This window comes from Oryctolagus cuniculus, chromosome 3 (genome assembly GCF_051225735.1).
Source record: "Oryctolagus cuniculus isolate XC-2025 breed Fujian yellow rabbit chromosome 3, ASM5122573v1, whole genome shotgun sequence".
Taxonomy (NCBI): Eukaryota; Metazoa; Chordata; class Mammalia; order Lagomorpha; family Leporidae; genus Oryctolagus; species Oryctolagus cuniculus.
Window position 1 is genome coordinate 3,712,710 of NC_142869.1, and position 14,027 is coordinate 3,726,736.

Here is a 14,027-nt window from a genome sequence, read left to right on the forward strand (position 1 = left end):
GCACACTGGGTTCTAGTCCCGGTCGGGGCGCCGGATTCTGTCCCGGTTGCTCCTCTTCCAGGCCAGCTCTCTTCTGTGGCCCGGGAGTGCAGTGGAGGATGGCCCAGGTGCTTGGGCCCGCACCCCATGGGAGACCAGGAGAAGCACCTGGCTCCTGCCTTCAGATCAGTGCAGCACTGGCTGTAGCAGCCATTTAGGGGGTGAACCAATGGAAGGAAGCCCTTTCTCTCTGTCTCTCTCTCTCTCCCTCTCTCTCTTTCTAACTCTGCCTGTCAAAAAAAGTTAATCATAAATTCACCACTCAGTTCCACTCTTAGAACTCTGTCCAGGAGAAATGAAAATATATGTCCATACAAAAATATTGCATGTGGGGCCAGCCAGCATTGTGGCACAGCAGGTTGAACTGCTGCCTACGATGCTGGTGTCCCATGTGGGTGCTGGTTCAAGTCCTGGCTGCTCCACTTCAGTCCCGCTCTTGCTAAGCACCTGGGAAAAAAACAGAAGATGCCCAAGTGCTTGGGTCGCTGACCCACGTGGGAGACCTGGGTGGAGTTCTAGGAGTTCTCGCATCTGGGAAGTGAACCAGCAGATGGAAGATTCTCTCTCCCTCTCACTGTAATTCTGCCTTTCAAATAAATAAAATATTTAAAAATACATTGTACATGAATAGTCATAGTAGCATTACTCAGCCAAAAATATAAAACAGTCCAAGATCCATATGCTGGTGAATGGATCATTGAAATACAGTGTATTTGTGCAATGGAATACTCTTTGGGAGTAAAAGCTGAACAACCGACACATGCTACAGCATAGACAAACCTAAAGAAGACTGTGCCAAGTAGAAGAAGCCAGACTCAGTAGGCCGTGCATCGTTCCGCTTCTGTTGAATGTCCACAAGAAGCAAATCTCTGCAGGCAGTGGATTATCGGTTGCCTGAGGAGAAAGGAAAGGGTTAAAGTTGACGAGCGGGAGGGGCCCTGGTTGGGACGATGACACTGATCTATTGGGATGGTTGCAACGTGGCTACAAAAAGGAGTGGGTGAATTGTGATGTGGATATATGCCTCAGGAAGGGTATAGTTGTAAAAAACAGGCAGCAGGCTAAAAAAAAAAAAAAAGTGGTGTCTGACCGAACGGGTGGCACAGCGCATTTCTAGCTTTGGAAGGTTTTGCTGTGGTTGAAGACAATGGCAAAACAAATTCACTGTTGGCTTCTTGAACAACAACAACTGCAGAGCATACCAGTTTCAGCCATGGCACACGTGCGGAGACAACTCCCTCCTGCATTGCTGGAGGGACTGTACGTTGGCACCAGCATGCAAGGGAACTGGACCGTGTCACACGCGTGCACGCTTGGGCCAGCACTCCAGCGTATGTCTGCTGATGCACGCACGCCACCTGCAGAAGTGCGTTTGCCCACATTAGTTCACCGCAGCACTGAGCGCCAGCCTGGATTCAGAAACGCCGGCCGCGCTAACCACGAGGGCCCTGCGTTTCTTCCACAGTCACAGTCTTCCTGCACCTTCTGCCTCCGTCACCCCTCTCTGGAGCCACCCGTGTCATGTGGCTGAGCCCCTCTTGGGGTCTCCCCATCCCAGGGACCCACCCTTCAGGTGTCTAAACCACCACCCATGCTGCCAGAGCCACCCCAGCTGCTGCCTCCGTGGGCCACTCTGGCCCGAGGACCCAGACCAGCGACTGCACCTGCCTGCCCAGCGCAGAACCCTGCCCCAGCCCTGCGAGCACCCAGGGCTGAGCCCTGCAGCCAGGCTGTTGGACCCTGCCAGCCTGGCCCTGCCCTCTGCCATGCTTGCACCCAGAGCTGCCCCTGCAGGAGCACCGCACATGCACTGCTGGTTTGGCCCACAACCACCCACATGCACAAATAGCCTGACCCTTCTAACTGGCCTGCAGCTTGGCCCTGCAGTCAGGAATGTACACGCTTCTGTCGCCCCTCCACGTGGTGCACTGGGTCGGTCCCAGCCCGCTACCTCTACCACCATGCTCAAGCCCATACCCGGCCTCTGATAGCACTCGTGTGCCTGCAGTCCTGCCCCGAAGAGAGTGTGCACACCCTGGCCTGCCCCTCACCCCTGCTGACTCCACCCCCTGGCTGCTGGACCCAGAGACACAGCTGGGGACTCCAGCAGCCCTCATAGCCACGAAGACCACCCCCCCAGCTTTTGACCCCAAGAATCACATAGGTGCCAACATCACAGACACCAGCTCCCTGAGTCCGAGACTCGAATTCTCACAGTGCCCCCCAGCAGGTCGCTATCCCCCTACCCCTTCAGGTGAATAGCTTTCCTTAGAAGCCACCCTAAGGTGCAGAAGAGATGACTTCATCAAGTTTGTAGGCTCCTTCACCAAGTCTGCAAGGATCATGAAGAATCAGAAAATCCGGCACCATCTGTGGTTTGGGGAGATTTGCATGTCACCCCAGGGCTTTGTGTATTGACATTTAATCATTGTGAGATATTAAAACTGCAAATGTTTGGGGAGGAAGTCAGGTTTAGATGAGGCATTATGGAGGAATCCTGGTGGTTTTGCAAAAAGGGGGAGAGACCAGACAGACAGGAATGCTATCCTTTTATTTTTATTTCTTTAAAGATATATTTATTTATTTTTAGGAGTTACAGAGAGAGGGGGAGAGAGCGAGCTTCCATCTGCTGGTTCACTCTGCAGGTAGCTGCAACGGCCAGGTCTAGGTCAGGCCAAAGCTGGGAGCCAGAAGCTTCCTCCAGGTCTCCCATGTGGGTGCAGGGCCCAAACACTGGGGCCATCTTCTGCTGCTTTTCCCAGGCCATTAGCAGGGAGCTGAATCAGAAGTGGAGCAGCCAGGAGTAGAACCAGCGCCCACGTGGGATGCCCGAATTGCAGTCGGCAGCTTTACCTGCTTTGCCACAATCGTGGCCTTGCTCACCATCTCTTGCCATGTGATGCTGTGTGGTGCCTTGCGCTCTGCCAGCAAGGAGGCCATCACCAGTGGCCAGAAGAACATCACAGAACACAAGTAAATTAATTCAGGAAAACAACACAAGAACAAACTGAAAAGGTGAACCTAGAAACAAACATGAACCTAGCAGAAACCTTGGAACTGAAGAATACAAGAGTAGAAGGAAAAAATGCAATAGAGAGTTTTGAGCACTGGCCTGATCAAGCAAAAGAAAAAATAAGCAAATGTGGGGCCGGCACTGTGGTGCAGTAGGTTAATCCTCTGCCTGTGGTGCCAGCATCCCATGTGGGTGTAAGTTCTGGTCCCGGCTGCTCCTCTTCCCATCCAGTTCTCTGCTGCGGCCTGGGAAAGCAGTAGAAGATGCCCAAGTCCTTGGGCCCCTGCACCCTGGGGAAAGAGAGACCCGGAAGAAGCTCCTGGCTTTGGATCAGTGCAGCTCCAGCCATTGTGGACCTCTCTCTGTCTGTCTCTACCTCTCTCTGTAACTCTGTCTTTCAAATAAATAAAAAATAAATCTTTTAAAAAAACAGTGTATGTGCTGCCTGCAAGAAGTTTCCTTTACCTGCAAGGACACGCGTGGACTGAGAGTGAACGGATGGGGCAGATGGCTCATGTAAATGGGAACCAAAAGGAGCAGAAGCGGCTGCAGTTGCTTCAGACAAAATAGGCTCCAAGTCAGAAACTACAGGAAGGGCAGCTCGGCGTGATGCATTGTCACCTGCGACTTGGCATCCATCCCTATGGAATGATGGGAGGGCCAGCGCGTCAGGAGGACGTAGCAGTGGCAAGCAAGCAGGCCCCAGCATCAGGACACCTAAATATACGGAGCGTGTGTGGCTGCCTCTGAAGGGAGAGCGAGATTATAACAGCACCGGTTCACCAACGTCCAGGTCACCCAAACAAGATCAGTGAGGAAACGTTGGATTCGAACTCTGCTTCAGACCCAAGGGACCCAGCAGCCGTCGGCAGGGTGTTTGATGCAACAAAATACCCACTTGGCAAGTACACACAGAACTTCTCCAGGATGAGCCGCGTGTTGGGCCACAGAACACGCCTGGCAGTATTAAAAGGATCAAAATCCCCATCAGGATCTTTGCAGAGCACAGAAGTAGGAGACTGGAACTCAGTAAAAGAAGCAGCTGGGAAAAGCAGCATACAGAAATAGGTAGAGATTCTGTATACCGAAAAAGAAATTAATTCTACATCCAAAAAAAGAAATGAAAAACAATCTCATTTACAATATGAACCATAAAATTTGGGGCAGGAGTTGTAGCGGAGTGAGCTAAGCTGCCACTCGGGACACCCACATCCCATCTCGGAGCGCCTGGGACCGAGTCCCACCCCCATTTCCATTCCAGCTCCTGCTGGTCAGCCTGAGAGACAGCAGACAGGGCCCAAGTACGTAGGGTCCTGCCGCCACGTGGGAGGCCAGGGGAAGTTCCTGGCTCTGGGCTTCAGCCTGGCCCAGCCCTGGCTGTTGTGAGCACCTGGCGGAGTGAACCAGCAGGTGGAGGATTCTCTCTCTCTCTCTCTTTCCTTCCCCCCCCCACCAAATAAATAAATAAGTAGCTTTTAAAAAGAGAACTTAGAAACAACCCTAAGCAAGGATGATCTCTACAATATAAACTATAAAACATTGATAAATTAATTTGAAAAAGTCACAGGAAGTGGAAAGATAGTTCATGATCTTAGGTTGGAAGAAATAATATTGTTAAAATGTTCATAGTACCCAGGTGATTTGCAGATTCAATGCGATCCCTGTCAAAATTCTAAGGACATTGTTCACAGAGATAGAAAGAAACCTGAAATTTATGGGAAACCACAAAAGACTTCAAACAGCCAAAGCAGTCTTGGCAAAAAGAGGAAAGTGCTAGACATCGCACCGGCTGACTTTGCAGTACATCACGAAGCTACCACAATCAAACAGTATGATGCTGTCGTAAAAGCAGACCAGCAGAACCAAGTGGAGAGTCCAGAAATACCCCACGCGCTGCAGTCCACTGGCGGTCAGCAGCGATGCTGGAGATACGCAGTGACAGGTCAGTCTCTGACAGGTGGTGCTGGGGACACTGCATGCCCTCAGGCAGAGCGTCGGTCAGGCCCTTGTCTCACACCACACACAGCAGTCAACCCAGAGTGCATTGAATACGTGAACGTAAGACCTGACAGGTGAACTCTAGAAGAAAACAGAGATGCGCTCACGACGTGGTCCGGGCAAAGACTTTCTAACTATGGGCCTGAAAGCCCGGGCAACACAGGGGTAAGGAGGCAGAAGGATCGACTCCAGCTAAAACTGCTACATAGCAAAGGAATCCGCAGGCTGGAGAGACCCCGTCTGCAAGCCACAGCCTGGTAAGCGTCCTGTGTCAGAATATGCGCGGAGCTCAAGACACGTAACCGACGGAGGGAGGGATTGGCGAAGGACCTGGTTGACTTTTCTCCAAGGAAGACTTCCAAATGGCCAACAGCCGGCTGAACAGAGCCCTGGCATCACAGGACCGTGCAAGGTCCAGGCACAGCGAGGTGCCGCCTCACGCCTGTTTGGCTGTTTGCGTTTTTTATTTATGTGTATTTCATACTGTAGAAGAAATGGACGTGTATCAAAAAGTTACGCAGGCGTGGGCCAGGACGCGGAGCGGCGGGAGCTCACTTGGCAGGGATGCAGCCACGATGGGCGAGGGCATGGGCTCCTCTGCACACTGAAAACGGAGCCGCTGCGTGACCAGCGACACTACAGGGGGCTTTCCAGAGGAACGGAAATGAGCACTGGAAATGTGGCCCCTGGCGCGTGACTCGCACCGCAGGAGTGATGTGAGACAGGCAGACACGCAGACGACCTGGGCGCGTGCCAGAGCGAGTGGATGAAGACAGCTCCTGTGCACAGTGGGAGTCCGTCCTGCCGTTTAGGAGGGACACCGTCATTGGTGACCACACGGGTGAGCCGGGAGGACATCACGCCGCGGGATGCGTTTCCTGTGCGGACTCCCTGTGCGCGACCCTGACACGCGGAGCGTGCGTGACCCTGACACCGCGGAGCGTGTGCGACCCTGACACGCGGAGCGTGTGCGACCCTGACTCGCGGGGCGTGCGCGACCCTGACACGCGGAGCGTGCGCGTTTAGTTTCCCCGTGTGCGTTTCGTGCCGTCGACTACATCCACGCGCGTTCTTCTGCACCTTGCCTCTTTCTTTCACCATTGAGAAATTCATCCCAGTTAGCAGAACCCAGCTCCGCTGCGTGGCGGTGTGTACTCGGCCAAGTTCCTGAACTTCGTGTTCCAGTTCCGTCATCTGTAATAGAGCACGCGTGTGTGTGTGTGCGCGCGCGTGTGTGTGAAGAGAGAGACTGTGTGTTTGACAGCAAGTGAGGTGGTGTTTCTGAGGCTCTCGGAGCAGGGCCTGGCGTAGCATCAGAGCTCTGGGTGGAAGCCCCAGCCTCGTTCTGCAGCGGAAGAAATGGGAGCTTTTTCCGTCACGTGACCAGGGAAGAGCAGAGCCCAGGGCCCACCAGGAGGGGGTCCAGCAGCTCCCCCGTGGTGTCTCCCAGAATTCACAGCTCTGTGGCAGTGAGCATGTCCTCAGTAAACCCCTGCTGTACTGGAATGTGGTGTATGCGGGTTTTGTTGTTGTTACAAATCTGCCGATTCTCCAGTAGCATTAATCCTGTGTGAACAAGGCGCTTTAACATAGGCTGTAAATTTTAGAATGAGTGGTCTGTGGGGCTGTAGGAAATACACATTATGAGTGAGTGAGGCCGACTGTGAGACCAGGCGTGTGGTCATTCATACAAAGGGAGTTATCTCGGGAGCACCTGTTGCCGGCTGGGCGCAGGCAGGACACAGAAGGTGTCCTGAGCTGGACTTCGGAGGGTTGTGGGCAGGGCTGGCATGCTCAGGAGGCTGTGGCCTCTGCTGACCTCCGTGGGACCCCTGAGAGCCAGGGAAGCTCCAGAGCCCTCAGAAATGTCGGCCCTCTGACATCCGGCAGACCGTGTGGTGCCCCTGTAGGGTCGGCCTCCGGGGTGCAGAGCAGGGCAGCAGAGGGCTGCTGACCGGTAAAATCGTCCTCCCAGATGGGAAGATCAGCCCTCCTCTTGAAAGGGGTCGGCTCAAATGCTACCACTGTTTTGTTTTTTTTTTTTCCCCAGGTTATTGATGATATCATTGCAAGCCAAGAAGAAGAAGAAAAAAACAAAAAGAAGAAAAAAGAAAAGGAAAAAGAAAAGGAAAAGAAACCCAAGAAACCAAAAAAGGAGATGGAAAAGAAGGCAGCAAAGGACAAAATAAAGGTAAAGAGTTTGCATATGGGATTTTAGAAATTGTATTTGATTATTAGCGACTTTTCTGGCTTGATTTGATGGGATACCCTCAGATCTCCTGACACTGACGTCACAGGCAGCTGTTCCTCCTGTCTAACCACAGTTTTGTGTTTATATAATCGATGAGCAAGTTGCCATCATTTCTAGGACTTAATATCTACGAGGATAAGGAGCAGCCCAGCGGCTCGGAGACCCTGTGTCTGTGCACACACAGAGGGGCTTCCGAGAGTTCACGGAAAATGAGTATTGTGAAAAACTATGCGCGGATAGCAAAAACCTTACACCAAAACAAGCTTATCTTTTAATGTTGCTTTTTCATGAATTTTGGAAGATCCCTACCTGTGAAAAGTTTGAGTTTTCATTCTTCAAGATAAACTGTCCCACGTGTTTTCCCACAAGTGTAGAGAGAGGGAGAGAAATACTTGACAGACAAGTAACACAGGAAAGTGAAGGTAACTAAAGCATTGCCATCTCGGGTCCATGTGAGCAGTGTTTGCTGCTTCCTACCCGAGGACACCAGAGCCCACCTGGTGTCACATGGGCCGGGCCTCCCCTGGTGGCGTCCGTGGTGAGTCAGGGGCTCCTACCCTGGGCTGGTACCTGCAGGGCCTTCATCTGTACGCATGTGAGAGGTGCGTCCCGGGCTGCAGTGAGCTCCCTGTGTGAACTCCTTCCCTGGGCACCAGGGCCCGGGTTTAGCAGTGGCATCGTCCCAGGCACGACGGTCAGACGTCCTGCACAGCTGACCACCCTCTGAAGATCCCCGTCCTGCTCTGACCCCGGCGTGTGTCACCCCTCGAGGGTGGGTCCCCCCAGGTTGTGGCCCTCTGCGCCTCATCCCAGTCGGCCCTCGGGAGTGGTCCCTAAGGATAGGACCCAGAGTGGCTGCTGGAGGCCGACCCAGCTGTGGCACAGGGAGCAAGGCCGCGCTGCCCACTCAGCAGGACGCAGAATGTGGATCCCGTGACTTTCTCAGGGAATGGCAGCCTGAACCCCAGCGCCCTGTCACAGCGGGCTTCTGCGACCACTCAGGACAGGACCAGGCTGAGGACTCAGACGTTGTAAGCAAAGAAGGAGAATGTGCAGTGGCAATGCCTAACGGCCACCTGCATCCCACAGGGACACGACGCAGACTCAAGCTCCTTGTGGACAACGGCCCCTGGCATGGTGGCAGCTGCACGGCTGGGGACAACTCGTCCCCTACCCTGGGACAAGCCACAGATCTCTCGTCTTCCCCCACCCCTTTCTCTAACCGTGTGCCTTGTCACTCGCTATGTGAACCAAAGGAGAGAGCTCCCAGGCCACAGCCCCAAACCCCTGTGTAGCTGTCCACCTGAGCCCCCACCCCATGTCTCCTGCAGGACCGAGGCATTCACCCTCAGCGACCCAGGGTGTCAGTGCCGCAGCTCACAGCCAAGTCCCCCCACCCAGGAGTTAATCCAGTGTGAGCAGTGTCTCCCTGAGTCACGTGCCTCCTGGGGAAGCCACCCCAGGGACAGTCCTGCGATGGAACCAAGCCCAGTCTCCTGCCTGCCACCTGGTGTTGAGGTGGATTTGTTGTGAGAGGAGGAATGTGGTGGGGGCAAGAGGCACGGAGTCACCACACAGACCCCGGGAGTTGGGTGAAAGCAGGCCAGAGGCGAGCAGCCCGCAGACTCGTTTATTTCAGTTGGTACAGCAGCTTATATAGCCAAGGCAGCCAATCCGGTCAGGGGGCAGTCTATGCCCTAACCAATCACAGCCTGTTACCAGGCAGGCTCTGTTGCCAGGCAGGCTCTGTTGCCAGGTGGGCTTTGAAGCCGTTCCTGAGTAACTGATGCTGGCTTGCCAGTGGCCATCTTGGCATGGCCTTCTCATTCCACCACAACCGGCAACTCGGTTCTCCCAGCCCCTGGGCCTCCTCCGGGGCCAGCTAACAACTCAGCTGCCTGAGGCTCAGCCTCTCTCTCCTTCCCCTGTGAGCAGCAGGCCCGGTCTTCCCAGGCCCTGCCCATGTCCAGGAAAGCAGCCCGTGAGACTGTCCTGTCTGCCTGCGCCCCCAAAAGTCCTACCTTGTCCCAGAAGCAGGAAGCTCACCCTCGCTCCGTACAGCGAGCTTTTATAGTCCTGCTCGCACTTTGCAGGATAGTTTTGAAGCGCCCATGCATGAGGAGGATCGGAGTAATTTCAATATTATTCTAAGCTTATTTTCCCTTAAATACACATGAGGGAGTTTTACTCTTGCACATTAACATTTTCTTGTTGGTGAAGCCTTTTACACTCAGCACAATCAAAGGTGAACTTCTGAAAAGTAGTTTTTTATCCATGAGCGAAGAGAACGAGTCTCTCCTTAAACGTCACAAGTATTTACTCAAAATGAACATGAACTTGAACAAAAAAATACGAAACCTTGGGATTAGGTGAACAGTTCTTAGGCTCAACACCAAAAGCAGGTCCCATAAAAAGAAGTGGACCTCTGGCTGGCGCCGCGGCTCAGTAGGCTAATCCTCCGCCTGCGGCGCCAGCACACGGGGTTCTAGTCCCGGTCGGGGCGCCGGATTCTGTCCTGGTTGCCCCTCTTCCAGGCCAGCTCTCTGCTGTGGCCCGGGAGTGCAGTGGAGGATGGCCCAAGTGCTTGGGCCCTGCACCCCATGGGAGACCAGGAGAAGCACCTGGCTCCTGCCTTCGGATCAGTGCAGCGCACCTGCGGCAGCGCGCCAGTCGCAGCGGCCATTGGAGGGTGAACCAACGGCAAAGGAAGACCTTTCTCTCTGTCTCTCTCTCTCTCACTGTCCACTCTGCCTGTCAAAAAATTTAAAAAAAAAAAGTGGACCTCATCAAATTAAAAAAAAAAAGTTTGCCGTATGAACAGCCCAGTGAGGAGGAGGAGGAGGAGACAAGCTGTGGACTGGAAGGAAGTGTTGGCCAAGCACTCATCGGACAGGCTGGGCTGTATCAATCACTCTCGGGATGAAACAGTAGCGAAAATCTTCGGACACCTTGTTTTTAAACCCACCATTGCTCTCTGCCCATAAGGAGCACCTCTGTCAAGAGTGCTTCAGGGACTGGCATTGTGTGGTAATGGGGACAGCTGCTGCCTGCAGCACCAGCATCCCACACAGGCGCCAGTTCAAGTCCCAGCTGCTCCACTTCCCATCCAGCTCCCTGATAGTGTGCTTGGGAATACAACGGAAGATGGCCCCAGAGCTCAGGCCCCTGCACCCACGTGGGAGACCTGGAAGAAGCTCCTGGCTCTTAGTTTTGGTCTGACCCAGCCTTGGCCATTGGGGCCATTTGGGGAGTGGATGGAAGATCTCTCTCTGTCTCTCCCTCTCTTTCTCTGTAACTCAGCCTTTCAAATAAATAAGTAAATCTTAATAAAATAAAGAAAGAATGCTGCCAGAGAGGAGAATGTTGGTGCCTCGGGCACTTTCCACAAACCGTAGTAGTGCCTCCCATACTCCCAGTGCCAGAGTGACCTCACCTCCTCGGCCTGTTGTGTGAACCTCACATTGGCTAAAAGAAAGAAGGAAGGAAGGAAGGAAGGAAGGAAGGAAGGAAGGAAGGAAGGAAGGAAGGAGGGAGGGAGGGAGGGAGGGAAGGAGGGAGGGAAGGATGGAAGGAAAAAGAAAAAGCAACAGAAAGGGTGCAGTCCATCCTTACAACTGTTTCCTCTTTGTTATGTTTCAAACCATATGAGAGCTCATTTGGAATTATTTAGAACGATTTTGACCCATCCCTTACACATAATCACTTAAATACTAACAAGTCTGCCCTAAATTCACTCCAGCCGTGAAATGACTTCTCACGGGGCTGAGTTCTGGGCAGCCCCTGGGCCCTGCGTGCAGCATGATTCACTTCACAGGCCCTCGTCTGGGCGGCATTTAGCCCAGACTTGGGCCCATCAGGTGCCTGAGCTCCGTGCCCAGATCCGGGTTCTGAGTGCAGGTGATGGCCCAAGTAAGTGCGTCCCTGCCACACTCGGGAGGCCTGGGGTAAGTTCCCAGCTCCTAGCGTTGGCCCAGCCCAGTGGATGGCAATTCCCCCTCTCTCTCGTTCTCTCTCCCCCCCACCCCTTGCTCCCTCACTCCCCTCTCACTGCCTCTCTGGTAAATAAAGTTAGAAAACCAGAAGCCCTTGTCCGTCTGCATCGGCAGCGCCACAGGCCTTATCCGACCATAGCGCGTCACCTCCTCTCGGATCCTTGGGTCCAAGCTGGTGCTCTGAACTGAACCCCTGAGAAAGCCACTTTTGTTAGTATCAGCATTTATTCAGAGCATCTCAGACCAGACTTCCCACCACTCCACGAGGATGGGAAAGTGGGTGCTGTGCCTTCCCAAAGGGCGTTGTCAGGAGTGGAGACACCCGCGTGGAAACCTACGGCCTCTGTGGAACCGAAGCACAGAGGAGACGCGGAGCAGGGAGCGGCTCAGCCGCGGAGAGAACCAGAGGTCCTTCCTGGGACGAGGGACCCCACGTCCAGACTCCCTGTCAGTGGGGGCAGAGCGTAGGGGTGTCAGGGCTGGAGGGAGGTCGGGCAGGCAGGCAGGGAGGACGCGGCTTGGAGGGGGAGGAGCTTTCTCCGCCGCAGAGCAGGGCAGGGGAAGCGGAGGGGTCCGAGAGGCCAGGAAGGGGGCTGGGGGAGGCTTACCCAGACGGCTGGAGGCAAAGCCGGGAGAGAGAGTGAGGAAGGGAGAGTATCATAGCAGCTTGGCACCGCTCAGCCGGGCCTGGGAGAGACCCACGGCATGGTCCCCGGCAGGTCTCCCTCCTGACAGCTACCATGCCCCACAGGTCAACGCCACCAGCACCAGAACCAGCCTCCACTGGGTTGCCTGAGCTCCCTGGCCCCGAGGCCAGCAGGTGGCCATGTGGAAAGAGGACAGTGATGTGCCTCCGTGAGAACCAAGCAACGGGGCAGACGGGGCCCCAGGTGCCTGGGCGCGTGTGGCACTCAGGCAATGCGCGGTGGATACAGAGGGGAAAATCAGCCACTGTGCGTGGCGGCTCTCCAGGGCCACAGAGCCGACAGGAGATAGATATGTGTATAGGTATGTGTGTATATATGTGTGTTTACATATAGCTATGTTCATATATCAGGAAGCCCATGCCTGGGAAACCGAAAGGTCTTGTTTTGGGGCAAGAATTTTTGAATCCATGCATGGTTGTTTCATAATACTTTCCATGAGCTTTTTGAACACACTAGTATGCGTGGATTTCAAAACGCATTTACACCAAAGAAAGTTATCTTTTAATTCCATTTTCAACAGACTCTTTTAAAAATGTGTGTTTTATTTGAAAGACAGAGAGCTCCCATCTGTGGGCTCACTCTCCAAATATGTGAAAAACCCAGGAGTGGACAAGGCCAAAGCCAAGAGCCAGGGGCTCATCCACGTCTCCCATGCCGGTGGCTGGGCACCTGCTGTCTCCCGTGGTGCTCGTGGGCAGGACGCTGGAATCAGAAGCGGAGCTGGAGCTCAAACCCAGGGACTCCAACACAGGGCACAAGCACCCTGAGCAGCTTCTCGCCCGCTGGGCCAAGTACTCGCCCCTACAGACGTTTTGATCCCACAAACGTCTTGAAGTCCTTCATAAGTACATACGATTTTTTCTGGGAGCACTCCCTGCAAGCCGGTCGCCGGGGCAGCCTGTGACAGGTTCTGAGTCAGGGCCAAGGCGCAGCGCTCCTGAGGACGACTGGCTGGTCCAGCCCTGGGCGATGCGGCAGCCGCCCGGCTGAGCCTGCGGCTGGCCAGGTCCTGCAGTGCAGAGAGCTCAGGCCCGGGACAGGGTCATCCAGTGAGGAGCCAGCAGAAATCAGGAAATGAAGAAGACAAAGCTGCGCTAACCAGCTTCAGCAATGTTCATTCAGCTGAGTGCGGTGTCTTGCCTGTGCTACGGGGAAGCATTCGTGTCTCTGGTTATGCTGTGGTCTCAGACACCCAGTGCACACAGACAGGGAAGAGAAAGCCAGAGTGCCTTGGACATGCACACAGACAGGGAAGAGGAAATGCACGTCTCTCAGACATGCCAGTGCACACAGACAAGGAAGAGAAAGCCAGAGTGCTTTGGATAAAGTGGGGGTGACGTGGCTGATGGTTTTCCTTTGCCTTTTAACATTTTTATGGCATTGTGATCATGGTGTCTTGTGCAGTTGATGATGATGGCTCTGCCCTGGCCAGCAGGAGAGTCCAGAGGGGTCTCTTGGAAGAGCCACTGGCAGCCAGCGCCCCTGTCTGTGTATCCCAGGCCACTGCCTCTGTAGAGCAGACCCTCTGTCATATTTGCAAGCAAGCCCAGAGCCTGGCTAGGCCCAGGTTGCTTAATGGGTCTCCTTGGAATGGTTGGGTGTGGGAACAGGCTTGCTTAGGTCAGCAGAGATAAGCTCAGGCAGGGAGCGTAGAAGGTTCCGGCCCAAGCCTGGCTGTCCTGGGAGGGGCAGGGAGTAGTCAGGACTGAGGTCCCCAGGGCCAGCTCCCGTCATGCCCCTCTCTGCAGACCTCTGTAGGTGGCTGGGTCTGTGTTCCCAGCTGGCTGTGGCCTGCTGTGCACCTGTGCTTGCCTGTCTAGAGAGCGCCACGGCGACTGGTCACTGCGTGTGGCCAGCTGCTCAGGACAAAGCTTGCTGGGGATGGCAGGGACAGTGGTGGAAGGGTTTCCTTCAGCACCGAGCTGAGGGGCCCGGCACAACCCTGACCCCCTCACAGGCTGGGCATAGAACAAAGGCTTCATTCCATGTGGTCGAGAAGTTGCATGGGGTCATTCCAATTTTTTTGA

General features: G+C 54.3%; 1 protein-coding gene across 2 annotated transcripts in view; it reads left to right on the forward strand.

Annotated features, from left to right (window-relative positions):
* Positions 1-14,027, forward strand: part of DRC11 (dynein regulatory complex subunit 11) — a 153,136-nt gene that overhangs the window by 59,677 nt on the left and 79,432 nt on the right. For both annotated transcript variants that reach the window (XM_070070001.2, XM_089328875.1), the window contains exon 8: positions 7,101-7,241. In XM_070070001.2, coding sequence (XP_069926102.2) covers positions 7,101-7,241 — 141 coding nt within the window. The remainder of the gene's footprint in view (positions 1-7,100; positions 7,242-14,027) is intronic.